Source organism: Pipistrellus kuhlii, unplaced genomic scaffold (assembly GCF_014108245.1).
Source record: "Pipistrellus kuhlii isolate mPipKuh1 unplaced genomic scaffold, mPipKuh1.p scaffold_m20_p_140, whole genome shotgun sequence".
Taxonomy (NCBI): domain Eukaryota; kingdom Metazoa; phylum Chordata; class Mammalia; order Chiroptera; family Vespertilionidae; genus Pipistrellus; species Pipistrellus kuhlii.
The window spans coordinates 26,914-54,632 of record NW_023425450.1 but is presented as its reverse complement, the minus strand read 5'-3'; the positions used below and the strand labels follow the sequence as shown (position 1 = coordinate 54,632).

Below are 27,719 nucleotides of genomic sequence, written 5' to 3'. Positions count from 1 at the left end.
AAAGAAAGAAAGAAAGAAAAAAAAACAAAAAAAAACACTGCTCTCGCTCGCCAAATGCTGAGTGTGCGGTGGGCAGCACCTGGCTCCCTGGCCTGGGGAAGGTGAGGAGCGTCGCCATGGAAACAGAGCAGGTGCAGGGATGCGGGGTCCGAGGTGAGATGTGGCAGAGGAAGGCCTCCGGGAGGACATGCTCAGGTGAGGCCCAGGTGCCGGGCTGGAGGCAGGCGGCCGGGAGCCAGGCTGGGGTGGGAGGGAGATGGGAGGGGCTGCGAAGTACGGGACAAAGCCCATTCCAGAAACAAAAGAGAGGCCTGTGTCAGGGTGCCCTGCTTTGTTGGTGCTCCAGCAGGGGGTGCGCCCACTGCACCATCCTGTCCCCGCTCTGCTCTTCATGCCTCGGACCCTGTCTTTGCTTTTCCGCCCACCCAGCCAGCTTTTAGGACTGTCTGGAAGATGCTCAGTGAAAGTATAAAGCTAGGTGAATGGATGGATGGAAGAATGGGTGGACGGATGGATGAAAAAAAAAAAAAAAGAAAGAAAAAAGGCCGAAACAGGTTTGGCTCAGTGGATAGAGTGTCGGTCTGCGGACTGAAGGGTCCCAGGTTCGATTCTGGTCAAGGGCATGTACATTGGTTGCGGGCACATCCCCGGTGGGGCCAGCTGATCGATGTTTCTCTCTCATTGATGTTTTAGCTCTCTATCCCTCTCCCTTCCTCTCTGTAAAAAATCAATAAAATATATTTTTTTAAAAGAAAGTATAAAGCTAGATGAATGGATGGATGGATGGATGGATGAAAAAAAAAAGAAAGAAGGAGGGAAGGAAGGAAGGAAGGAAGGACGGAAGACGTCCATTGAGGGTGTCCAGTTCCTGACATATCACATTTTATTCCAGGAGCTGTGTTTTATGTTTAATTTTAATGTTTTTAAAATAGATTGCCTTGCCCAGCTGGCCTGACTCAGTAGTTGAGTGTCCATGATGATAGAAAACAGGTCGGCTGCCTCCTGCACGGCCCCCTCCTGGGGATGGAGCCCGCAACCTGGGCACATGCCCTGACCGGGAATCCAACCCGGACCTCCTGCTTCATAAGTCAATGCTCAACCACTGAGCCACACCAGCCAGGCCAGCCTGCGGTTTCTGACCAGATGGGTACGGGATGTATTGTCTCTGTTCCTCCCGAGGCCGGTCGCTTAAGCATCCTGTCTCCCAGTTTGGTCTTGGTTTGGTTCCTGGCTGCTTCCCCCTTCCTGTGTGGGTCTCGGCCACCTGTCTGGAGCGGCCCTCACATATGTAAGACCTGAGCAGCATTGGTACACACACACACACACACACACACACAATACCACACAGACACATAAACACACACACAAACACACACGGTGTATCACAAAGACACACACATAACACATGCTGCACACATATGCACACACACACACATACCACATAACAGGCTACACACACACACACACACACACACACACACCACATAACAGGCTACACACACTCACACACACATCAGACTGCATCCATGTCTCATCCATCGAAAGGTCTCCATAACTCATTTTCTCAAATGCCTGCCACTCTGTCTGCCTCTTCTCATTTCTGCTGCCCTGGCTGCACCCATCCACTGCCTCTCCCTGACCCGAAATACTATTATCTTCTCCACCCAATGTAATATAAATTGCTCCTAATGGCAGGGTCTGAGACGGGCGGTTACATCCAGTATTCCCCCCTCTGCGGCGCCCAATCTGTGTCTATTGTGTTTTTGGCTGGCCCTGGCCCTCTCTGCCCCATTTTTGGATTTGTACGAAATAGAAATCTGAGCCATTTGCTTATAGGAGGTCCATGAAAATGTCTCAAGCCGCTTGGCAGTGTACAAATGTACAATGGTGTCAAGTGAGCATCTAGCCATTGTGGGGTTTTTTGTTTTTTGTTGGTTTTTTTTTTGGGGGGGGGGGGGAGGGTCAGGCATATGAGTGAACCCACCTAAGGGTCACCAGTGAGTCAGCTGAGTCTGTAGTAACGTGTGTTTTTTAAAATATTTTTTATTGGTTTCAGTGAGGAAGAGAGCGGGAGAGATAGAAACAGCAGTGATGAGAGAGAACCATGAATCGACTGCCTCCTGCACGTCCCCCCTACTGAGGACTGAGCCCACGACCTGGGCATGGGATGGAACCAGGGACCCTTCCATCTGCAGGCCGACACTCTATTCACTGAGCCACACCGGCTAGGGCTCTTCCTGGCCCTGGTTGGCATGCATCCTCCCTCGTGTTGTTTGCAGTAATATGGCAAGTGTCCCCCGGACCATGACGAGGGCCAGTTAGCAGGAGGAGTGATATAGTGAGATCTAACCCCCACCACATCCTCTCTATTGGGCCAGGCACCCTTGACATCTTCACACCCATCACCTGAGCTCATCCCCTCAGGAACCACATACGGAAGGCGCCGTGTTTCCATCCTCGCTTGGCAAAGTAGACTTGGCAACGGGAGGATGAGAACCCTGGCCACAGCTGTTCCGGTTTGAGAGTCCCGGTAATCCGGCACCTGGGGCAGCGGCGCCTATAGGGTCAGCACCTGGGGCTTGTGTCTATAGGTCCGGGTCCTGTGTTGATGCCTACAGGTCAGCACCTGGGACAGTGGCCTGTGGATTCAGCAGGATTAGACAGTGTCTATATATATAGATGTAGCACTTGGGGCAGCCCTCTATTTTCAGCACCCGGGACAGTGGTCTGTGGGCTCAGCACCTGGGAGTGTGCACCTTTCAGCACCAAGGATAGCGGTTATAGATTCAGCACCTGGGACAGCGCTCGCCCCGCCCCCCCCCGGGCTTGTCCACAGATTCAGCACCTAGGACAGTGTCTGGACTTAGCCCGGCCCAGTTCAGAGGCTGGTAGATCTAGCACCCAAGACAGTGTCTCTTCAGCACCAAGGACAGAACCTATGGGTTCAGAGCCTGGGACCCCCACCTGCTTTTCCGTCCTAGACAGGAAGGAGCAGGAGGTGGGGTATGGGCGTGACTATGCCCAGGAGAGGCTGGGTTTGTAGCGACAGGCACAGAGGACGAAGACCCTCATTCGATGCACGCCTCTCTCTTCCACCTCCGCTCCGCCGTCCCCTGTTCTTGCGTTACCGTCGCTCCTTGGGGCGAGCAAACACCCCCACCGCCTTGCTACCTGACCACCAAGTCTGTTGTCCATTGACCTGGAGACATACCTAAGCCCTCCTGGGCAGAAAACAAACAAACAGGGTAAGACCGAAGCTTGACGATAAGGAAGTGTTTCCGTTGAAAATGTCATTCTCGCCGAAACCGGTCTGGCTCAGTGGATAGATCGTCGGCCTGCAGACTGAGGGGTTCCGGGTTCGATTCCGGTCAAGGGCATGTACCTTGGTTGCGAGCACATCCCCGGTGGGGGGTGTGCAGGAGGCAGCTGATCGATATTTCTCTCTCATTGATGTTTCTAACTCTCTATCCCTCTATCCCCCTCTCTGTAAAATATATATATATATATATATATATATATATATATATATATATATACTGTATATATATATTTTTTAAAGCGTTTTTTAAAAAAAAGAAAAGATAATGTCATTCTCATCGGAGCATTTCTCTGTGTTGCTGAAGGTCTCCAGATCGTAGCGTTTTCTTTATTTTTTTAACTTAACTTTTGTTGTTGAACGTATGACGGCTGTCCCCATTTTTCTCCCTCTGTGACCTCCTCCATCCCCACCTCGCGTGTCACTTGGACGCGGGTCTCATGAGCTCTTTAGAAGGGTGCGCTGAGTTTTCTCAGTGTGCGGGCATTTGTTAAGTTGTCTGCCGAACCTAACTGTGGCATGGCCAGAGAGCATGGTCCCTGCGATTTAACCCTTTGGCTTTTTTGTGTGATATGCTTCACATCCCAAGATATAATAAATCCTTTATCTCTGCCCTGACCGGTGTGGTTCAGTGGATAGAGCATCGGCCTGCAGACTGGGGGGGGGGGGGGGGGTCCCCCAGGTTCGATTCCAGTCAGGGGCATGTACCTTGGTTGCGGGCACATCCCCAGTGGGGGGTGTGCAGGAGGCAGCTGATGGATGTTTGTCTCTCCTCGATGTTTCTAACTCTCTATCCTTTCCCTTCCCCTCTGTGGAAAATCAATAAAATATCTTTAAAAAAAATAAAAATAAACAGTTTATCTTTAAATAACGTAAGTACTGTATTGCCACCCGTTTTCGTAGAAAAGCTTCTTGGGTAAATATTTCACAAAGGTTCCGTGCGCCCTGAACACACTTGGTAGCTGTCAGCTCTCGAGAATATAAAATTCCATAAGTCCCTTGGGTGAAGCGTGTCAGCCGCAAGGTCAAGTCTCTTCTGCCCCTACGCCAATGACGTGTGATTTCATTATTACCAAGCACTTCTCCTCGTTGGTGCGTGCCCTCGGCCCCCGAGCCCGTTCTGTCTGACAGGGACGGGCCACACAGCAGCTTTCTGCTGATTGCAATTTGCATAGTGTGTTCCTTTCCTGCCGTTTTAATTAAAAAATTATCGGTGTCAGAGAAGAAGAGAGAAGGAGAGAGAGAGAAAGAGAGAGAGAGAGAAACAACAGCGATGAGAGAGCATCATGGATCAGCTGCCTCCTGCACACCCCACACCAGGATGGAGCCAGCCACTCAGGCTCATGTGCCCCTGACTGGGAATCGAACCTATGACCTCCTGGTTCCTAGGTCAATGCTCGGAGCCCGCCGGCACGGTGCCCACCATTTAAATGTCACCTTTTCTGTGTCTGCACCTCGTGGACAGCTCCCACAGGCAGAGCATGCGTGAATTGTTGTCCTCCGCCTGCCAACTCATTGCTTTGAACCGGAGCATCTGGTGTCTCTGCGTTTAATTGAATTAGCGGCTCCTGTAGGTTAGGGCCACCCCTCTCATCTCAGGCCTGCTCCTTGCTTCACATCTCCTTCCTGCACCTCCTGTTTATCGCCTCCTTTTGCATTTTTTTTTTTTAAATCAGCTTTTGGGAACTATGTCAGGAACCCAACCACTTCTCACCAGCGCGCACGGCTGCCATCCTCACCCGGACCATCCCCCTGGCTCCCCCACCCTCTCCCCCACCCCCCACAGCAGGAGGAGCCTGAAGCCTCCTGACTCACCGCCTCGCCCGCCCGGCATCTCTCCTGCCACCCACTCCCCACCCGCCCTCGGCCATCTGCTCTCAGAGCGGCAGCCAAAGCCGGCTACTGATACCACGGACGCTCCCTCACTAAAGGCTGCCGCGGCCCTGGCCCGCATTGCTCAGTGGGTAGAGCGTCGGCCTGCGGCCTGAAGAGTCCAGGGTTCCAGTCCACTCAAGGGCACAGGCCAGGGGTTGCGGGCTCCATCCCCGGGGGGGAGGGGGACGACGTGCCAGAGGCAGCTGATCCATGATTCCCTCTCAGCATCGATGTTTCTCTCTCTCTTCCTTCCTCCCTTTCTCCAATAAAATCAATAAAAACATATTTTAGCCCTGGCTGGTTTGGCTTAATGGATAGAGCATCGGCAGTGCTGACTGAAGGGTCCCGGGTTCGATTCCGGCCAGGGGCACATGTCTGGGTTGTGGGCTCGATGCTCAGGAGGGGGCGTGCAGGAGGCAGCCGATCCATGATTCCCTCTCATCATCGATGTCTCTCTCTCTCTCTCTCTCTCTCTCTCTCTCTCTCTCTCTCTCTCTCCATCTCTCCTTCCCTCTCTCTCTCTCTTCTTTTCTCTCTCTCTCTCTCTCTCTCTCTCTCTCTCTCTCTCTCTCTCTCTCAAATAAAAACAATTAAAAAAATAAAATGGGGTAGTAACCAAAAGCAAATATTCTAGGAGAGAAGCACTGGGGTTGGGGGTGGGGGGAGAGAATACTTAGACGTGAGGAACGAAAAGCAAGACCACCTGTGGTTGCCAAAACTGGTGTGGCTCAGTGGATAGAGCGTCAGCCTGCAGACTGAAAGGTCCCAGGTTCGATTCCGGTCAAGGGCATGTACCTTGGTTGCGGGCACATCCCTGGTGGGGAGTGTGCAAGAGGCAGCTGATAAATGTTTCTCTCTCATCGATGTTTCTAATGCTCTCCCCCTCTCCCTTCCTCTCTGTAAAAAAATCAATAAAATATTTTATTTTAAAATTCTGGGGGTGGACGGTGGGGGAGGCTGCCCAGCCACAGGAATGCCCCTCTGCCACCACGCTGCACGCTCACACAGGGCAGAACGGTGAGTTGCGTGTTACATACGTGTTACCGCAATAAGGGGGGGGGGAGCTGAGAGGCAGCGTGTTGCAATGGTGGTTGGGGGAGGTTAGAAACGGCTGTGGCAGCATAACCATGATGGCTTGTCTCAGTTTCGGTTCTTGCAAGGGTATTTCTTGGATCACATGATCTCACACACCTAAAGAAATTAATGAACAGCATAGACTGATGAACAAACACAGACCCAGGGAAAGAGAAGCAGCGATCAGACTCTCAAACCTCAGAGGGAAGGTAGGGGAGGGGTGGGGTAAGGGGAAGAGATCAACCAAAGGACTTGTGTGCATGCCCATGGGCCTAGCCAGTGGCCATGGACAACAGGGGGGTGGGGGCATCTGTGGGGAGGGGTTTGGGATGGGGATGGGGGGATGAGAGACAATATGTGATACCATAATCAATAAAAAAAATAAATAAATAAAATAAAAAGAAATGGCTGTAGGCTGTGGACGGCAGCAGGTAGGTGCCGGCTAACCTGGGGGCCAGTGGCCGGCCGGTGGGCCAGCGTCTGCAGGCCGCGGTGTGGGCACAGGCAGGCGGGCGGCCCAGCCCCGCGGGAAGCCTCCTGGAGGGACCAGGGGCCACCCACGCCTTCCCGCCCGCCCGCCCGCCCGAGGGTGTGAGCGTAACGAGCCGTCTCCTCTGGTTTGTCCCCAGGCGGAGGTGACGAGAGGACAGACTCCCGGGCACGGCCGGGGGGCCTGGACGGAGGGAAGAAGACAGTCTCTTAGGTGGTGCCTCACACATCAGGTCCCACCATTTCCTTCTTTAATACGTTTTTATCGTGGATGGTTTCACGATATCTCCCCTTTCCTCCCCCTTCCCTCCCCCTTCCCTCTCCTCCTCCAGGGATTCCATGTTTAAAAACAATATTTTTTATTGATTCCAGAGAGGAAGGGGGAGAGAGAGAGTGAGAGAGAGAAAGGACTGACAGGTCCCGGGTTCGATTCCCGGTCAAGGTCACGTACCTCGGTTGCAGGCCATCCCCGGCCCTGATGGGGGCCCGTGCGGGAGGCAACCAGTGGGTGTGTGTCTCTCTCACATGACGTTTCTCTCTGTCGCTGCCTCTCTCTCTCCCACTCTCCCTAAAAATCAACGGAGCTCTGGCCGGTGTGGCTCAGTGGATGGAGCGTCGGCCTGCGGACTGAGGGGTCCCAGGTTCGATTCTGGTCAAGGGCATGGACCTTGGTTGTGGGCACATCCCCAGGAGGGGGTATGCAGGCGGCAGCTGATGGATATGTCTCTCTCATCGATGTTTCTAACTCTCTACCCCTCTCCCTTCCTCTCTGTGAAAAATCAATAATATATATATTAAAAAAAAAAACAAAAAACACACACGTATGTGTATATACCCTGGCGGGCGGGAAGGGTTCCACATGGTCCCAGGGCCACGCCCGTGACCTATCCCTCTCCTGTGACCTTTGCTCTCCCATGACCTTTGCTCTCCCGTTACCTTTGCTCTCCTGTGACCCTCACTTTCCTGTGACCTTTGCTCTCCCATGACCTTTGCTCTCCTGTGACCTTTGCTCTCCTGTGACCCTCGCTCTCCCGTGACCTTTGCTCTCCCATGACCCCCGCTCTCCCGTGACCTTTGCTCTCCCATGACCCCCGCTCTCCCGTGACCTTTGCTCTCCGTGACCTTTGCTCTCCCATGACCCCCGCTCTCCCGTGACCTTTGCTCTCCCGTGACCTTTGCTCTCCCGTGACCTTTGCTCTCCCGTGACCTTTGCTCTCCCGTGACCTTTGCTCTCCGTGACCTTTGCTCTCCGTGACCTTTGCTCTCCCATGACCTTTGCTCTCCCGTGACCCTCGCTCTCCCGTGACCTCGCTCTCCTGTGACCTTTGCTCTCCCGTGACCCTCGCTCTCCCGTGACCCTCGCTCTCCCGTGACCTTTGCTCTCCTGACCCCCGCTCCTCTCCACTCCCGTGACCTTTGCTCTCCTCCGTACCCCCCGCTTCCTGTACCTTTGCTCTCCGTGACCTTTGCTCTCCCGTGACCCTCGCTCTCCCGTGACCTTTGCTCTCCGTGACCCTCGCTCTTCGTGACCCCCGCTCTCCGTGACCCCCGCTCTCCCGTGACCCCCGCTCTCCCGTGACCCCCGCTCTCCCGTGACCCCCGCTCTCCCGTGACCCTCGCTCTCCCGTGACCCCCGCTCTCCGTGACCCCCGCTCTCCCGTGACCCCCGCTCTCCGTGACCCTCGCTCTCCGTGACCTTTGCTCTCCATGACCCTCGCTCTCCGTGACCTTTGCTCTCCATGACCCTCGCTCTCCGTGACCCCCGCTCTCCCGTGACCTTTGCTCTCCCATGACCCCGCGCTCCTACCGGACCCCCCTCCCTCCCCGTGGACCCTCCCTCGCTCTTTCCCGTGACCCCCCGCTATCCCGTGTGACACCTTTTGCTCTCCGTGACCTCTCGCTTCTCCCGTGACCCCCGCTCTCCGTGACCCCGTCTCCGTGACCCCCGCTCTCCCGTGACCTTTGCTCTCCGTGACCCCCGCTCTCCCGTGACCTTTGCTCTCCGTGACCCCCGCTCTCCGTGACCCCCGCTCTCCCGTCTCCCCGCAGATGGATGGTTTCTAGCCTGCTCCCCAACCCCACCTCGGCCGAGTGTTGGGCGGCCCTCCTGCGCGATCCCATGACTCTTGATATGGACGCGGTCCTGTCAGACTTTGTTCGGTCCACGGGGGCAGAACCGGGTCTGGCCAGGGACCTGCTGGAAGGTAGGTGTCCTCCCGGCGTCCCCAACCCCCTCTGGGAGCCAGCGCCGCCCCGCCCCGCCCCGCCTGCCCGGGGGCGAAGGGGAGGCCCTGGTGGGGACCCCTGACGCTTGCTGTTTTTTAAATAACATTTTATCGCGCTGACCCGTGTGGCTCAGCGGATAGAGCGTCGGCCTGCGGACTGAAGGGTCCCGGGTTCGATTCCGGTCGAGGGCATGAACCTTGGTTGCGGGCACATCCCCAGTGGGGGGGGGTGTGCAGGAGGCAGCTGGTCGGTGTTTCTCCCTCATCGATGTTTCTCCCTTCCTCTCTGTAAATAAATAAATAGAATATATATTTTTTAAAATAAATACATAAAGTACATTTTTATCGACATGAGAAAAGAAGGGAGAGGGAGAGGCACATCCATGATGAGAGAGAATCGCGGACCAGCTGCCTCCTGCTCGCCCCCCACCGCGGATGGAGCCCACCACAACCTGGGCCTGTGCCCGGACGGGGAATCGAACCGTGACCCCTCCGGCCGGGCCACCTCCCGCCTTTCCTCTCTCGCCCGCAGGCAAGAACTGGGACCTGTCGGCCGCCCTGAGCGACTATGAGCAGCTCCGGCAGGTGCACACGGCCAACCTCCCGCACGTCTTCAACGAGGGCCGGCCCCCGAAGCCGCCGGAGCGCCCGCCCGCGCAGCCCGGGCACAAGGCGGAGCGCGCCTGCCCGCCGAGACCGGAGGACAGCGCCCAAGGTGCCCGCCGTGAGGGCCCCCCCACCCCCCGTGCCTGAGCCCCGAGCCCGCCTCCTTCCCGGCCGTCCCACCGAGAACCCCTCCCGAGGGCCTGCATTTCCCCGAATTCAACTCAAAAGAAAAATCGGGGCCCGGCCAGCGTAGCCCAGTGGGTAGAGCATCGGCCTGCAGACCAGAAAGAAGGGTCCCGGGTTCGATTCCGGTCAAGGGCACCTGCCCTCGGCTACAGGCTGCTCCTCAGCCCGTGCGGGAGGGAGTAACCCATCGATGTGTCTCCCATCGACGTTCCCCTCTGTCTCTCCCCCTCCCTCCCGCTCTCCCTCACAGTCCACAGGCTCGGTCCCCAGGAAGGGGGGGGCGCGCAGGAGGCGGGGGGTCCGTGCTTCCCTCTCATCCTGTTGTTGGTTTTCTTACTAAGACCATTCTGATCGCGTGGGTTTTCTAACTCTGTCGAGTTAGAAATGATTTCATGTGCTTTCTGTTGACACAGCGAAATCCATGTGCCTCCTGTTGCATCAGGGGACACACACACACACACACACACACACACGGGTGAACACAGACGTGCATGCACGCACGCACACTCACGCACGTACGCATGCACCCTAACACCCGCCGGGCTGTGGCGACTGAGCATTGAGTTTGACCCTGTTTGCCGGGCCCCAGCGCCCCAGCGCCCCAGCCGGACTCGAACCCTGGTCTCCCCTCCCCGCCCCTCCCCCCGCAGAGAAGCGCCTGTCCCGGGGCATCTCGCACGCCAGCTCCGCCATCGTGTCGCTGGCGCGGTCCCACGTGGCCAGCGAGTGCAGCAGCGAGCAGTGCCCCCTGGAGATGCCCATCTACACCTTCCAGCTGCCGGACCTGAGCGTGTACAGCGAGGACTTCCGCGGCTTCATCGAGCGCGACCTCATCGAGCAGGCCACCATGGTGGCCCTGGAGCAGGCGGGTGAGCGGCCGCGCCGACCACAGGGCGCGGGAGAGGCGCCTGGGGTCCTGGCAGGGTCGCGGGTTCAATTCCCGGTCCTGGTTGGGGTGCGTGCGGGAGGCAACCAATCCATGCGTCTCTCTCCTCAACGGGTGCGGAAACTCAGTTGCGACAAGATACATAGATATATATGGATACGAATATCATATCCTAATATCTAGATCTCTTCCTCTCTCTATTATTACTATCTATCATTCTCCTCCCCTCTATCTTCCTCTCCTCTCTCTCTCTCTCTACCTCTCTTTCTCTACTCTCTTACCTCTCTCTCTCTCTCTCTCTCCAATCCTCTCGCTCCTCTCTCCTCTCTCTCTCCTCTCTCTCCCTCTCTCTCTCCCTCTCTCTCTCTCTCTCTCTCCTCTCCTCTCTCTCTCTCTCTCTCTCCCCCCCTCCCTTCGCCTCTCTGGAATTAAAAAATAAAAGAAAGGAAAAGTAGCCACAATGCCCCACCTTCCCCTGAGGTCCTGGAAACCCCTCCAGCCCTTGTGGCTCCGTGGATAGAGCGTCGGCCTGCGGACCGAAGGGTCCCGGGTTCGATTCTCCTGCACATGCCCAAGATGGGCGTGCAGGAGGCAGCCGATGTGTGATTCCCCCTCATCTCGGATGCTTCCCTCTCCCTTATCTCCCCTCCTCTCTGAAATCGACATAAATACGTGTGGTTTTTATAAAAAAAGAACGCGGAATAAATCGAGCTTCTGCCGCACGCAGGTCGCCTGAACTGGTGGTCCACGGTGTGCACCAGCTGCAAGCGGCTCCTGCCTTTGGCCACGACCGGCGACGGGAACTGCCTCCTGCACGCCGCCTCCCTGGGTGAGCCCACGGGGCAGGGGGGACGTGGAAAACGCACGAGGAAAGACCTGTCCGGATAGGAGGAGGCCCGAGCGGAACTGGCCCTGGGATGGGGGTCTAGGGAAATCAAAGGGGACTTCCTGGAGGAGGCGGGGTTTTACTGAGACTCAAAAGAACGGAGCGAAAGCGTGGGAAGGAGGCCCGCCCGGCACGGCTCTGTGGTTGAGCGTCGACCTATGAACCAGGAGGTCAGGGTTGGATTGCCCGGTCAGAGCACATGCCCATTCGGGTTGCGGGCTTATAGGAGCATGCCGGAAGCAGCCAGTCAGTGATTCTTTCTCATCGTGGATGTTTCTCTCTCCCTGTCCCTGCCTCTGAAATCAATAAAAATATGTATTTTTTTTTAAGATATATTTTATTGATTTTGTACAGAGAGGAAGAGAGAGAGATAGAGAGTTAGAAACATCGATGAGAGAGAGTCATCGATCAGGCGCCTCTTGCACACCCCCTACTGGGGATATGCCCGCAACCAAGGTACATGACCTTGCCCGGAATCGAACCTGGGACTCTTCAGTCCCCAAGCCGACACTCTATCCATTGAGCCAAACCGGTCTCGGCAAAATATGTATTTTTTTTAAAAAGGGGACATTCCAGCCCTGGCTGGTTTGGCTCAGTGGATAGAGCGTCGGCCTGCGGACTGAAAGGTCCTGGGTTCGATTCTGGTCAAGGGCATGGACCTTGACTGCGGGCACATCCCCGGTGGGGGGTGTGCAGGAGGCAGCTGATGGATGTTTCTCTCCCATCGTTGTTTCTAGCTCTCTATCCCTCTCCTTTCCTCCCTGTAAAAAAAAAAAAAAAAAATCAATAAAATATATATATTTTTAAAGGGAGGGACATAAGTACAACCAATGGACACAAAACTCTGGGGAGGGAGGGCATGTATGGGAAGGGGGCAATGGTATATGTACACAGATAATAATTTAATTTTTAAAAAAATAAAAAAAATTAAAAAAAAAATAAAATGGGGGGACATTCCAGGCAGGGCCCACGTGGGTGAAGCACGGAGGCCGGGAGCTCTGCAGGCAGACGGTGGGACGTGGGAGGTTCAGTCCCGGTGGCGGGCGCCCCCTCCCGCCTGTCCCCCTCCTCACACCCGCCCCGCCCCGCCCCGGCCGCAGGCATGTGGGGCTTCCACGACCGCGACCTGGTCCTGCGCAAAGCCCTCTACACCATGATGCGGACGGGGGCCGAGCGGGAGGCCCTGAAGCGGAGGTGGCGCTGGCAGCAGACGCAGCAGAACAAGGAGGTGGGTGCCCGCCGCCCCCACGCCCCCCGGGCGCCCCCATGGGCCGGAGGGCGGGCAGGCAGCCGGGAGCCGGGTCCGTCCCTGAGGGCGGGCGGAGCAGTGGCTTCTGGGACCGTAGGGCACCCGGGCCTCAGAGGCGGACCCCCGGAGGGTGAGGCCAACCAGGGAGCGGTTCCCAGCGTGGGCACCGCCCCCCAGGGGGGCAGTTCGTGTGGAAGGGGGGGGCGGGGGGCAGCTGGAGATGGCGGCATCACACTGAGTGTTTGGCATGTCTCACGGTTCCGAGGGGCCTCCTAGGCAGCCTATAAAATTACACGGTGACATATGCATGCCTCTCCGTTCTCTCTCATGTTTTGAAACTTTGCTATTTTTTCATAGCCCTTCATATCATTATTTTTTTTAAAAACAAAAACACAGTTACGTAGTGATTTCTCCCTCAGCGCGGCCCCTGAAAGCTCTTGTCAGACACGGGGGCGGGCGGTGGCCGCTCACAGGAGTGCCCGCCAGGGTGGCCCGGCCGGCGGGCCTGGCCGGGCAGGGGCAGGGGCCGCCCCGTGACCCCGTGACCCCGCGTCCTGTGCCAGTCAGGGCTGGTGTACACCGAGGACGAGTGGGAGCGGGAGTGGACGGAGCTGCTCAAGCTGGCCTCCAGCGAGCCCCGCACGCACTCCAGCAAGAACGGCGGGGGCTCGGGCGGCGGGTAAGTGCCCCCCCCCCAGCTGCCCCCCTCCCTGCGGGCCAGGGCGGCCGGGGACCGGTACCGGGGGGCATGTGGAACCCCTAGACCCGGGGACACAGAAACCCCGGCCTCTAGACGCTAGATTCTGTTCGGGGCAGCCTTCTCGCCGCCCTCGTCCTTGGGGGTGTTTCTTAGAATGGCCCTCAGCCCTGGCCGGTGCGGCTCAGTGGATAGAGCGTCGGCCTGCGGACGGAAGGGTCCCAAGTTCGATTCCCAGTCAGGGCACAGGCCCTGGTTGCAGGCTCCATGCTCAGTAGGGGGCGTGCAGGAGGCAGCTGATCCATGACCCTCTCTCCTCATGGGTGTTTCTCTCTCTCTCTTTCCCTCTCTGACATTAATTAAAAATTGTAAAAAGAAAAGAAAAAAAGCCCCTCAGACCTCAGTTAGCCAGGGCCTCACCCTCAGCTCAGTGAGGACTGAGCCCACGTGCCTGCGAGGAGCAGGGGGAGGCCGGGACGCCAGCCTCTCCCCTGCCCCTGCCGTGCCCTCCTCCGCTGACCCCGAGAGCCGCCCCCCGACACCTTCCCACGCGCTGGCTGCCTCCGCCGCCGGGAAGACCTCGGGGCTGGGAGGGGGTGGAGGGCGGGGGCCTGTGGGTCTGCCCTCCGCCGGGCGCGTGGGAGGAAGATGGACTGGCCGGGGTCCGCGGAGGTCCGGTCAGAGGGAGGCGTCCACTCCCCCATCGGCGCCGTGACGCGGGCCCTCTCCGCCCCGCAGCGTGGACAACGCCGAGGACCCCGTGTACGAGAGCCTGGAGGAGTTCCACGTCTTCGTCCTGGCCCACATCCTGCGGAGGCCCATCGTGGTGGTGGCCGACACGATGCTGAGGGACTCGGGCGGAGAAGGTGGGTCCCCGCCTCGCCAGGAAGCAGGACCGCGTGGGCGGGGGGGGGCGGTCTGGAGAAACCCAAGGGGGCTTCCTGGAGGAGGCGGGCTTCTGCTCGAAGGATGCAGAGGATGCTGCCCCGCGTGGCTCAGGGGTTGAGCGTCGTCCTACGAACCAGGAGGTCAGGGCTTGAGCCCCAGGAGGGGGCGTGCAGGAGGCAGCCGATCCCTGATTCTCTCTCCTCATGGATGTCTCCCTCTCTCTTCCTCTCTGAAATCAATTAATATATATATATATATATATATATATATATATATATATATATATATATATATATATAGCCGAAGCCGGTGTGGCTCAGTGGATAGAGCGTCGGTCTGCGGACTGAAAGGTCCCAGGTTCGATTCCGGTCAAGGGCATGTACCTTGGTTGCGGGCACATCCCCGGTAGGGGGTGTGCAAGAGGCAGCTGGTCAATGTTTCTCTCTCATTGATGTTTCTAGGTCTCTATCTGTCTCCCTTCCCTCTGTAAAAAATCAATAAAATATATATTTTTAAATATAAATATATATGGAAACGGAAGCCCCTCCAGGAACTCCTCGGAGGAGCCGGGGTCCCCGCGGCCGTCGCAGGGTGAGGGCGCAGTCCCCGCGGTCCCCGCCGTTTCCCCACACCCTCACCACCGCGTCTGTGTCTGCAGCCTTCGCCCCGATCCCGTTCGGGGGGATCTACCTGCCCCTGGAGGTGCCTCCCAACCGTTGCCACTGCTCCCCGCTGGTCCTGGCCTATGACCAAGCCCACTTCTCCGCCCTGGTGTCCATGGAGCAGCGGGACCAGCAACGGGAGCAAGGTAGGCCCGTCGCCGCCGCCACCACCACCAGACCACACACAGGCGCCGTGGCTATACCGCGGGCGGCCGGGGCTGGGGGCCTCCCTCCCGGTCAGGGCACACGCCCGGGTGCTGGGCTCGGCCCCCGGTGTGCGCCGTGCAGGAGGCGGGGGATCCATGACTCCCTCATCGAGGATGTTTCTCTCTCCCTCCCTCCCTCTCCCTGTCCCTCCTAAACGCTGGGCACTGGGAAGCGTAGCCAGGGCTGGGTAGGCCGTTCCGGACGCCCACGGTGAACCCACAGAAACCGCCCCAAGCCGAGGACTGTTCTGGCCCCGTGGTCGGCAAACTCATGAGCCCAGCCGAAGCCGGCGCGGCTCAGCGGATAGAGCGTAAGCCTGCGGGCTGAAAGGTCCCGGGTTTGATGCCGGCCGGTCACGGGCACGGACCTCAGTGGCAGGTTCGATTCCCAGCCTGCACCATGGTGGGGGCGCGTGAGGGAGGCAGCCAGCCCATGCCTCTCTCACGTGGATGTTTCTCTCTGTCTCTCCCCCTCCTCCTCCCTTCCATTCTCTCTTAAAAAAAAAAAAAGGGGGGGGGGAATATCCTCAGGTGAGGAGTAACAACAAACAAAATGGTGTCCTGGACCCTGGGGTTCGGCAGGCTGAGTGGGGGCTGGGGTCGGGGCCTCTCCTCAGGATGGCACTTCCTCCTTAGCAACACCAGCGGGCAGCCTTGAGTCGGTGTGATGGTGATGCCCTGCTGCTGTGCCTGGCCTGGGATTCTGCTTGTGGACTGCCCTTTTGTTCTGCCAGGAATCCGGGGGCCTGACAGGGGGTGCCTGGCCGGCCCCTGGAGGGAGTGGGACCTGGGAGGAGGAGGAGGAGGAGGAGGAGGAGGAGGAGGAGGAGGAGGAGGGGGGAGGTGGCAGGCCCAGGGCCGGGGCAGGGCCTGGGGTTCAAGGACCCCATAGGCTCACCTGTGCCTGGATCCAGGCCAGGCCACATCTGGCCGCCAGGGGAGACGCAGGAGAGGGGCCCAGGCCTGGGGCTGAGGACTCAGCAGCCTTCCCCATCCATTTGGGGGTGGGGGGCGCCCCCACATCTGCCTCCCAGGCAGGTGGCGTGGCGGAGGTGGAGCCCAGCGGCAGGACAGGAGGGCGCACCAGGCCTGCGCCTACCCCTGAGCCTGCCAGGGGACTCTTTTGCACCCTGTGTTGCCTGGGAGAGGAATACGCTTGACCCCTCCAAACACAAACTCTGGGTGTTGTGGGGTCAAGCCCTGGGTTCAAAATAAGACCACCGGAGGCTGGTGATTGATTTAAAAAAAAAAAAAAAAAAAAAAAAAAAAGCAGGCAAGGATTTATTGAAAAACTGGCCAGGACGGCCGCAAGAGCACCACACGCCGGTGGCCACACTCAGGACCGCACCATCGCAGGTGTAGGCAGTCCTTCTAAAGGCCCAAACCACAGAATTCTTCCTCTGTTCCGAATTCTGAATTCTAAAGGCTGGGAACAGCCCGCTGGGCGTCGGAATGTGGCCCTGTCCTGCGATAGCCGATAGATAGTACAGAAGCAGAGCTCAGCGGTTAGTCTCTAAAGGTTGTCTGCAGTTTCTACCCCTGAAGCTGCCGCGTCCGTGGGAATCCATCTCCTGTGGTCCTGGCCCACAGGCACGGGGAAACTGCCTCAGCCTCCAGGTCTCCACCTGGGGAAGCGGAGGTAACTAGCAGCTGCAGGAGGAGCCAGACTAGAAGGGTTAAGATTCAAACAGCAGTTTTTACCCGCGGGTATGGTTGCTACTGTATTTCACTGGGCGAGTCCCCACGCAGCTCCGTCCGCGAGATGGGAACACGGGGCTGGCGGGGTTCATGAGACGCCTGTGTGGGTCCTTGGGAAACCCCGAGTCCTGTGGACCTGGCGCCCCTGCAGCGCGCACAGATGTTATCTGGCTCCCTCGGCCTGGCTGAGTCACGGAGACATCTGGTCTTGGAACTCCCTTTCCCGCGCTCCCTGGGGCTGTGGGGCAGGAAAGGGGGGGAGGTAGGGGAACCTCTAGCCTCGCCTGGAGCCGCCCTGGGCCCCCTGGCAGCGCGCTTCTGTCTTCCCTTCCAGCCGTGATCCCGCTCACGGACTCGGAGCACAAGCTGCTGCCGCTGCACTTCGCGGTGGACCCGGGGAAGGACTGGGAATGGGGCAAGGACGACGGCGACAACGCGCGGCTGGCGCAGTAAGCCCCGCCCCGCGCCCCCTCCTCCTCCTCCCCGCCCCGCCCCAGACCCTCCCTCCCGGCCCGCGCCCCGCCTGCGCCCTGGTGAGCCGCTCCCCCCGCGTCACTCCCGGTGTCTTCCGTGTCCCCGCAGCCTGATCCTGTCGCTCGAGGCCAAGCTGAACCTGCTGCACAGCTACATGAACGTGACGTGGATCCGGATCCCCTCGGAGACGCGGGTGAGCCCGGCGCGCGCGGGCCCAGGAGGCGGCTGTGCGCAACCTGCCCATGGGCGGGGCGCCTAGCGGAACCGAGGCTTCCTCCCAAACACTGAGTCCCCGTGGGGTTCACCTGCCCCCGGGGCTACGCTGGGGGAACCCTGGACCTCCCCTTCCGCGGCCCCCGGCTTGCAGGGAACCCCAGACCCTCAGGCTCTCGCGGGATGAACTTCCGGCGATTCCCGTGCGCGTGGGTGCGCGTGGGTGCGCGGGCAGGCGCGCGCTCCTGCCAGGGTTTGTTTGGTTTTTTGTTTTTGTTTTGTTTTTTTCTCTCCTGCGTTTCCCCCGGGAGAGAATACACACGCCCACTCCGGAAACATACCGTGGGCGAGTCCCCGCACCAACGAGGTCTGCGAGATGGGGACCAGGTGCTGCTCGGGGCGGGCAGGCCCTTGGGGAGCCGGGGGACACCCCACACACACACCCCCTGGCGCGCGCTGATCCTCCGTGCGCCCCGCATCTCTCCCGCGCTTCCCGGTGCCGGAGGGAGTCGCTCTTAGTATCTGACAGATGCTTTTGTTAGCTCAGGAGTGAATCCCCAGGGAAAGGGGCTTGTTTAAAAAAAAAGAAAGAAAGAAAAGAAAACGTGCAAATACTTGTTCCTCCCAGACGTCAGTTTGTTTGTTTGTTTTTTATCATAAATCGGGGATGGTGTTCAAGGCAGTATGGGGGCTCAGGACGCCCGGGTGCTGCTCCCAGGGCTTCCACCCTTCAACCTTTACCTGTGATTTTTTTAAAAATATTTTCTATTGATTTTTAGAGAGGGAGGGAAGGGGAGAGATAGGAACATCCAGGATGAGAGAGAATCGTGGACAGGCTGCCTCCTGCACGCGCCCTCGTGGGGGTGGAGCCTGCAGCCCGGGCAGGTGCCCTGACCCCGAGGGATGGAACTGGGGACCCCGCTTGGTTCATGGGTGGATGCTCACCCACGGAGCCACGCCGGGCCCTTTACATGTATGCAGTCCTCACAGCGGGCAGGTAGGTAGATACCTGTTTCCCTGCTGGCACTCATGATGGTCGGTGTCCGTCAGGTGCCTCCAACCTGCCTCGCACCCAGGAGAGGTGGGAACGAAGGCTATGCCTCCAGACCTAGAATCCAGGGATTCGGAGGGGCTGGGCGAGCTCTTGTTTCTGCAATGAGCAGGGCCAGGCTGTGATGACCCCACACCCGACGTGGGGCCCTGAGCAGACAGACAGACGGGCAGGCGAGGGCCCTCCCCGCCCTCGGTCACCTGAGCCTCTGCGCTCCCTGCGCAAGGGCCTTCCCTGAGTTCCCCAGAGCTGCCTGGGGCTCCGGACCAACCAGTATGCCTGCAGGCCCCATGGTAGCCAGCGCAGGGCAGCAGGGACAGGGTCTCTCGTGGGTCCCACGACAGGAGGAAGGGGGGGACAGCTCCTCACTGACCCTCCTCCTGCCCCGCCCTCCCTCCCTGTCCACCTCCTCCCCTCTCCCTTCCCCCCTCCCCTCCCACAGGCCCCCCTGGCGCAGCCGGAATCCCCCACGGCCTCGGCGGGCGAGGACGTGCAGTCCCTGGCCGACTCCCTGGACTCGGACCGCGACTCGGTGTGTAGCAACTCCAACAGCAACAACGGCGGCGGCGGCGGCGGCGGCGGCAAGCACCCCGGCGGCAAGGACAGCAAGGACAAGGACAGCAAGGACAAGGACAGCAAGGACCACAAGGAGAAGACGCGCAAGGACAAGGACAAGGCGCGCGCCGACTCCGTGGCCAACAAGCTGGGCAGCTTCAGCAAGACGCTGGGCATCAAGCTCAAGAAGAACATGGGCGGCCTGGGCGGCCTGGTGCACGGCAAGATGGGCCGCGCGGGCTCCGCCAATGGCAAGGGCGGCGCAGGCGGAGGCGCAGGCGGAGGCGGAGGCACCGGCGGCACCGGCGGCGGCGGGGACGCAGCGCCCCCCGAGCGCGCCAAGGACCACCGCAAGGCCAAGTCGCGCAAGGGCAGCAAGGAGGAGTCTGGCACATCTGCCAGCAGCACCTCGCCGTCGGAGAAGACGGCCACGCCGTCGCCCACGGACAAGGACAAGGCGGACAAGGCGGGGCCCCGCAGGGAGGACGCCTGGAAATACAGCACCGACGTCAAGCTGAGCCTCAACATCCTGCGCGCCGCCATGCAGGGCGAGCGCAAGTTCATCTTCGCCGGCCTGCTGCTCACCAGCCACCGGCACCAGTTCCACGAGGAGATGATCGGCTTCTACCTGACGAGCGCGCAGGAGCGCTTCAGCGCCGAGCAGGAGCAGAGGCGCCGCGAGGCCGCCGCCGCCGCCGCCGCCGCCACGGGCGCGCCGCCCACCGCCAAGCGGCCGCCGCCGCCGCCCCGCAGCACCAGCAGCAGCAGCAGCAGCAGCTGCAGGCCCGAGCCCGAGGGCGCGCCCGCGGTCCCCGAGCGCCCGCCCGCCGTCCCCGAGCGCCCTCCGGCCGTCCCCTCGCCAACCACGCAGCTGGTGCTGAAGTTCAAGGAGCGCCCAAGCCCCGGGCCAGCGACGGTTCCAAGGGCCATGCGCGCGGCGGTGGCCGGCGGCGGCACGGCCTCCCCCGGCCACGGGAGCGCACGGCGCGCCGGTGCCAGCGCCAGCGGAGCCGTCCTCGGGCGCAGCCCCCCGGCGCGCCAGAGCGTCATCCACGTGCAGGCGCGGGACGAGGCGTGCGCCCCGGCCGTGGGCGCGCTGCGGCCCTGCGCCACGTACCCGCAGCAGAACCGCTCGCTGTCCTCGCAGACCTACAGCCCCGCGCGCTCCCGCGCCTCCCCGGCCTCCGCCGCTTCCCTGCGCACCGTCCACACCGTGGAGTCGCTGGCGCGCGCCGTGCCGGGGGCCCTAGCGTGCGGTGCGGTGGGGACCTCCTCGGGCACAGCAGCGGCCGCGGAGCCCAAATCGCAGACCTACACCAACGGCTTCGGGGGCACCGCCAGCCTGGAGTTCGCAGACGCCGACGCACCGCCACCGGTCGCGCCGCGCCCGATCGAAGGGGGTGGCCGAGCCGCCCCCGCCCCGGCCCCCGCCCCCGGGCCGGGCCCGCTGCAGCAGCGGTGCCTGCGGGACAACTGCTCCTTCTACGGGCGCGCCGAGACCGAGCACCTGTGCTCCTACTGCTACCGGGAGGAGCTGCGGCGCCGGCGGCACGAGGCGCGCGGGGGGCCCCGGCCCTGAGCGCGCGCCCCACCCCGCTCCTTGGAGAGGGCAAGGAGGACGCGCGGTCTCCACGCACGCTCTCGCTCTCGGTGTCTTTTTCCTTTTTTACGCGCGCGCCCTGGCCACCCCGGAAGGCCTGGCCGGCGACCCCGCGTGTCAGCAGCAGCGCCGTGTCGGGGTCCCACAGTGCCTCCTGATGCCCGGACCTCCTCCACAGACCCCACACTCAGGTAGTAAGACGGATAGGAGACAAGTCATACCGCCGCCGGCAGCTGTGGGTGCGCGCCTGCTCGCATCCGCCTCGCCCCGTGGACACACTCACACAGCCATGGCAACAAGTATTTTTTTTTGTTCCGGAATAAAGGACATGGGCAGCCTTTGTTTTGTTTTGTTTTTTAGAAGGGAGTGTTTTTTTACATCTTTTATTTTTTATGTTTGTTTTTTTTTCCTTTTTTCCTACGTCAGCCACTGACCTCTTCCATGCAAGTGGCCACGTGTGTGCGCTCTCGGGGGCGAACCCTGGATAGATGGAGAAGCCAGGACTGCGCGGTGGCCGCTCCGGCTGGTGGGCGCCACCTGCTTCCCCTCCGTGGGCCCCTGGAGGAGAGAGGGGGCGCTTGGCCTCGCGCCCACGCTCTGGGGGCTCCCCGAGGCCCTCCCTGTAGGCTCTCCATCTCATCAGCAAAGACTCCTCCCACAGGGCCGCCCTCCCCGCCCGCCGCTGGAGCACCACTCACACTGCCATCCGATGGGCACCGGAGGACAACCTACCTCGCAGGGCGCGCGCGCATGCTCGCGCGGAGAGGTGTGGCGATGGATGGCCCCGGGGGTGGGCAGCTCAGGCAGCGGCAGCACAGCTCCAAAGACTCCTCCTCGGGTCCCCCGAAAGCCAGGCTCCGAACTGCCCAGCTCTGAGCCAAGTCTCCCCCCAAGACTGTCCCGTGGAGGCCGGTGCCCCACGGGGGGAGAGGAGAGGCGGGACAGGGAGCCTCCGGTCACTGTGGAAGTCCCCCACGAGGCTGCTCCGACACCAGGCTGCGCCTCTCTCCCACCCCCACCCCACCCCGCCCGCCTCTGCCTGGGTTCAGCCGGGCACAGGGCAGCCATGCCTATGGGATGGGGTTTGGGGGGGAGGGGTCCCCCTGCCCCTGGCTCCATACCACATGGAGGGGGCAGCCCCCTCTCGAAGGGGCCTCTTTTTTTGGTGCCTCCTACATTTTTTTCTTGAGGAAAAAAAACAAAACAAAAAAAAAAACCAAAAAAAAAAAATGTGTCCTTAGCTATAGCTCGTTCTGTGCAGCAATAGGCAGCCTCCAGCGCCCACGTTTACCTCCGGAGTTTCTCGGCCCTGGCCCAGGCCCCAGCTTCCGCCCTGGTGACCAAGAGAGACGGAGGGGAAGACGGGGACCCTCGCCGCCACCACCACCGCCGGGGAGCGGAGCTCAGGGGAGCCTCTCAGGAGACACTCCCCCCCCCCACCCCGCACCGGGGACCCTCCCGCAGGGGGAGCGCCCCGGGGACCCCCCCGGAAGGGCAGGAGGCAGATACCATCTCGCCATCGGAGCTGGCGTCTCCTGCAGAGAGGACGCTTATCCCGGACATAAAAGAGCAGCAAAAAAAAAAAAAAAAAAAAAAAAAAAAAAAAAAAAAAAAATTATATACATATATATATACATACATGGGAGGGAGGGGATTATTTTTTACTTGTTTGAAGAATTATAATAAACTAATTTGAGTATCTCCCGCGAGTGATTCCTTCTTGTTTGATTGGTTTTTAAAAACGTGTTTTGATTATCTCAGAGAGGGCGGGGCCCTGGGGCCAAGGTCAGACCAGTGCTGCCCTCTGGTGGGGAGGCATATATAAGCATCAACCAAGGAAGGCAATAGTCCTTGGGAAAACCAAGCCAGGTCTCTCTCTCTCCCTCCCTCTCTCTCTCTCTCTCTCTCTCTCTCTCTCTCCCATAAATATACTTAAAAAATAAAAACCCTGCAAGCACTCCTAAGCGATACAGTTGTTTTTTGCATCTTTTGCGGCTTTCGGCTGCAAATCCCAGCACAGAATGATTCCAAGTGGGGATCCTTGCAAGGATCCCCTCCTCCTCCTCCTGCCACGCCCGGACGGAGGACCCCTCTGCTCGCCCCCCGGCCCCCCTCGGTGTGGGAGCCTTCCCGTGGGAGCGGGGCCGGGAGGATGTGTGTGTGTGTGTGTGTGTGTGTCCTTCCTGGGACTTCCCTCTCACGCCCACGCTTCCTCTTTGCCTTGCATCTCGTGTCTAGTGGTTCCAGAGGTCAGGATGCGACCGACACGGGGCGGCCGGGGGCTGCTGGGGAGCTTCCCCCCCTTCTCCCGTCAGCGGGGTGCTCGGAGCCCCGCTGGGGGAGGCACCTGGTCAGCTCTGCGAGGCTGGGGCCCCCGCGGGCCGGGGGGGGGGGGTGGTGTGGTGGGGAGCAGAGACCTTGAGGTGAGCCTGGGTGGCGGGGAGTTTCCCAGGGGGTCATGTGACACCCCGCCCACCCACAGGAGGGCTTGTGGGTCCCCAGGATGTGGACCGTCTGGCTCCTGTTTCCCCCACGCCTGCTCAGGGCCTCCTCCACTGTCTCATGGCTGTCCCCACCCTCCCTCCGTACCCCCCAAAATCTGCAGCCTTAGCTCCCAGCTCCCCTCACCCCCTGTCCCCACCCCAGGGCCCAGGGCACCTGGCAGCTCACAATCAGGACCCTGGGGGCATGCAGGCCTGGAAAACACACTCCCTGCTTGTTTGCGCTTGAAATAGAACTGGGGGGTATTTTTCTATTTATTTTATTATTTTTTAATATATTTTATTGATTTTTTTTTTTTTTTAGAGAGAGGAAGGGAGAGAGATAGAGAGCTAGAAACATCGATGAGAGAGAAACATCGATCAGCCGCCTCCTGCACACCCCTCCCCCACTGGGGATGTGCCTGCAACCAAGGCACATGTCCTCAACCGGAATCGAACCCAGGACCCCTCAGTCCGCAGGCCGACGCTCTATCCCCTGAGCCACACCGGTTTCGGCTATTTTATTTTATTTTTAATATATATATATATATATAATGGATTTCGGAGAGGAAGGGGGCGGGGGTGGGAGGAGAGAGAAACATCCATGGTGAGAGAGAAGCCTCCTCCTCATTCTCACAGCCAGAGGGCTCACCCCTGCAGACCCCCCGGGGCCCGCGTGGTTCCCTGGCTGAGCTTCGTTTGACCTCTGAACCCAGAGGTCACGGTTCTTCTTCGACTCCCGGTCAAGGGCATAGGCCCGGGATGCAGGCTCCATCCCAGGTAGGGGATGTGCAGGAGGCAGCGGGTCCATGACACTCTGTCGTCATGGATGCTTTTCTCTCTCTCCCTCCCTCCCTCCCTCTCCCTTCCTCTCTCTGAAATTAAAAAAAAAAAAAAAAAAAAAATCTTACAGAGAAAACCCTAGTGGCTTCCATGTCTTTTACCATCACCCTGAGAACCAGCCCCTCCCTCCCGCCTTCAAGCCCCACAAGAGACCAAACCAGAGACAAACACTTAAAAGCAGCCAGAACACAGCCCTGCCCAGGGCCGGCAGATACACACAGGAAGGAAGTGGCCTGGTGATTCAAAGCGGCCGGGCCCCGAGGTCTCCAGGAAGAGAAACATTTTCCAGCAAAGCCCGCCCTGGCTGTGGTTTGGAACACCATTCCAGACGGAACCCAGGCCAGCCTCCCCCTCCTGACCCCCTCCCCGCCCGCGTCCTGTCTGTCTGTCTGCCTGCCTGCCTGCCGGCTGTCTAGACACAGTAACTGGCAGGAGGCTGCCCCCAGGTCCCCAGGTCCCCCCTGCTGACCAGCCTGCAAAACCCTTTCTTTCTTTCTTTCTTTCTCTCTCTTTTATATTTTCATTGATGTCAGGGAGGAAGGGAGAGGGAGAGAGAGAGAGAGAGAGAGAGAGAGAGAGAAACATCCATGAGGAGAGGCAATCATGGATCGCCTGCCTCCTGCACGCCCCCTCCTGGGGATCGAGCCCGCAACCCAGGCCTGTGCCCTGACCGGAATCGAACCCGGGACCGATCCTTCAGTCTGCAGGCTGACGCTCTATCCCCTGAGCCACACCGGCCAGGGCGATCTCTCTGCTTTGCAAAAGGATGTGTTTTTATTGATTTCAAAGAGAGGAAGGAAGAGAGGGAGAGAGAGAGATTTACCACTTGGGCACATTTTTTTAAATATATGTATTTTTACTGCTCGGCTCACGTAGCTCAGTGGTTGAGCTTCGACCCATGAGGCAGGGGGTTATAATTCGACTCCTGGTTAGGTGCCGGGGTTTCGGGTTCCATCCCTAGGGTGGGGCGTGCAGGAGGCAGCCGATCCATGATTCTCTCTCGTCATGGATGCTTCTCTCTCTCTCTCTCCCCCTCTCCACTCTCCCTTCCTCACTGACATCAATAAAAATAAAAATAAAAATAAATTTAAAAAAAACACACACAAAACAAGAATCCGCGCTAGCCCATCCGATAATGAATCATAAAGTTTTTATTCCAAAAAAAATGTAAACGCCACTAAACATGCATACACCATCGAATGTACAATTCCGTTCATTCCTTTTCTTTTTCTTTTTTTGCTTTTGCTGTTTGCATAGGAGAGACCGTCGTGACAATATAGACTTCTGTGCCGTACAAAATACATACAAAGTTCCGTCGGCCGGGGGGACTGTACATCGGTAATACTTGCTGTAGTGATCGGGGAGCGTGGGGTTAAAAAAAAGAACGGGGACAGAGAAAAGCAAGAGGAAACGTGCTTCTGGGTGGAAATGGTCCTGGACCCTTGGATCCTGCGGGGGTGAGAGTTTGGCCAAAAGTTTCCACAGAAGCTGACCCCCGCCCCGTAACCCCCCCCCCCCCAATCCTGTTCACCTTCAAACCCTATTTGTACTGACATCAGAGAGGAAGGAGGAGGGAGAGAGAGAAACATCCACGAGGAGAGAGAACCATGGGCCGGCTGCCTCCCACTCGCCCCACACTGGGGGTGGAGCCTGCGCCCTGACCGGGAATCGAACCCCGACCTCCTGGCTCCCAGGGTGACACTCAGCCACGGGGCCACGCCAGCCAGGCCCATCCTGTCCATCTCTAAATCCAAGGAGGAAGGTGTTTGCTTCTTTAAAGCTTCGTGAGAATGGGAGAGGCTGGACAGGGCGGGGCCAGGCAGCCCCCATGCAAGGCCACCCGTCACAATAAGGGGGAGCACAGACACCCAGGGGCCCCTCTTCCCTTGGGGACCCCCCCCTGCCCCCCTGGCAAATCCAACCCTTCTCCCCATCAGGCACTCAGCAGCGGGTGAGGGGAGGGCTCCCTCCCCAGAAGGATGCTCGGGCGTTCGTCCGTCCGTCCGTCGTAAGCCGATGGTGCACCCCAGGCCTGGCCCGGACCCTTCAACCTTCTAGCACTTGGGTGGGCTTTTTTAAAAATATATATATATAGGAGTATTGATTCAGGGAGGAAGGGAGAGGGAGTGAGGGAGGAGCATCCATGAGGAGAGAGAAGCGTGGGCCGGCCGCCTCCTGCACGCCCCCCACGGCGGACACCACCCAGGCACGTTCCCCGACCCGGAACCCAGCCTCGACCTCCCGGTTCCTAGGTCGATGCTCAAACCACTGAGCAACCCCAGCCAGCCCAGCGAATGATTTTTATTTTTATTTTTTAAATGGGTTTCCGCAAAATCAGCGCTCCCCGCCCTGAGCCGGACAGCACGGGGGTCAGAAAAGACGGGGTGCTGCTGCCCGAAGTCCCTGGTGGGGCGGGGGGGGGGGGGGAGCGCTGTAACCCTGAGCGGCCCGCGTAGCACCTGCTTCTGGCGAGAAAGGACGCAGGCTCATCCGGGACCCCAGACGGCCCTCCCTGCGGGACACAGAGGGCCCGGGGGCCACTTGTGTGCCCCCTCTCCCCGCCCTGCCGGCCCCAATCGCCCGCCCGGGGCCCGAGCCGGGACCCGGGGCGTGGGAGTCTGGGTTTCCCCGGGGAGAGCCGAGGTCAGACCCGGAGGCTGCCCCGGTGTTCGTGGGGGCCTTCAGCTCTAAAGGGGGTACAGCCGGGTCCACAGGGCACCAGCAGCCGCGTCCCCATCCCGGCCCCCTCCCCGTGGGTACGGAGCGCCCAGGAGGGTCCCGGGAGCAGACAGCCGCGCCCTCCTGTGGCTAAGACAAGAATAAAATAAAATAAAATAAAGGGGGTGCCTCACGTGGGATGGCAGTGCCCCCGTGGCTGGTCCGGGGTCCCTCGAAGGCCCCCCCAACCAGACAAACGTCCTGTTCTGGCCCCAGCGCCCCCCTCGCCCCCATCAAGGGGTGAGCCCCCCGGAGAGACGCGTTCGCTGTGATCCTCAGGGCCCGGCCAGGGACAGGCCCTGACACAGGCCCGCTGGGCTGTCCCCCCCAGGGTCCTCCCGGGGAGGGGGGGCGGCCGGAGGGAGGGCGCTGTCCAGGCCTCCCCGCGCCCCCCCCCAACCTGAACTTGGCCTGAGAGTCCCTGGCTCTCCCGCCCTCAGCCCCCCCCACGACCTTCACCTTGACCTTGGTGGGAGGGGAGTTTTCATCTCAGATAACAGAAGGCTGTCCCCCGAGGGTCTTCTGTGGGGTGGGGGGGGGGGCCCTGAGGGAGGCGCTGGCCCCACCACCACCCTCGCCACCTGAACTTGGCCTGAGATGCGTGGCTTCCCCCGCCTGCCCCCTCCCCACCTGCGGTCCTCCTCGGGAGATGCGTTTTCCTCCCCAGAGGTCAGGGCTGGCCCTGGGGGCCCCAGGCCGGGCTGAGGGGGGCCTGGAGGGCTTCCCTCCTGACGCCCCCTCCCCCCCAGGCCAGACCCACACCAGCCTCGGGCCCAGGAGCCGCCTGGGACAGGAAGGCACACCAGCTCCTGCATCAGTGCTTTTTAAGGCAATGTCACCCT

The 27,719-nt window shown here is 59.8% G+C and overlaps 1 protein-coding gene across 4 annotated transcripts in view; it reads left to right on the top strand.

The window, feature by feature from the left end:
- Window positions 1-22,536, top strand: part of OTUD7A (OTU deubiquitinase 7A) — a 78,569-nt gene extending 56,033 nt beyond the window's left edge. For 3 of the 4 annotated variants that reach the window (XM_045581602.1, XM_045581604.1, XM_045581603.1), the window contains exons 5-16: window positions 6,895-6,987; window positions 8,804-8,958; window positions 9,512-9,694; window positions 10,422-10,640; window positions 11,385-11,486; window positions 12,644-12,771; window positions 13,356-13,471; window positions 14,228-14,355; window positions 15,036-15,185; window positions 17,278-17,392; window positions 17,526-17,610; window positions 19,124-22,536. In XM_045581602.1, the coding sequence (XP_045437558.1) occupies window positions 8,808-8,958; window positions 9,512-9,694; window positions 10,422-10,640; window positions 11,385-11,486; window positions 12,644-12,771; window positions 13,356-13,471; window positions 14,228-14,355; window positions 15,036-15,185; window positions 17,278-17,392; window positions 17,526-17,610; window positions 19,124-20,815 (3,069 nt within the window). In that variant the 5' untranslated portion in view covers window positions 6,895-6,987; window positions 8,804-8,807 and the 3' untranslated portion in view covers window positions 20,816-22,536. The remainder of the gene's footprint in view (window positions 1-6,894; window positions 6,988-8,803; window positions 8,959-9,511; window positions 9,695-10,421; window positions 10,641-11,384; window positions 11,487-12,643; window positions 12,772-13,355; window positions 13,472-14,227; window positions 14,356-15,035; window positions 15,186-17,277; window positions 17,393-17,525; window positions 17,611-19,123) is intronic. The other variant, XM_045581605.1, reaches the window with a different exon arrangement.
- The last annotated feature ends 5,183 nt before the right edge of the window (window positions 22,537-27,719 follow it).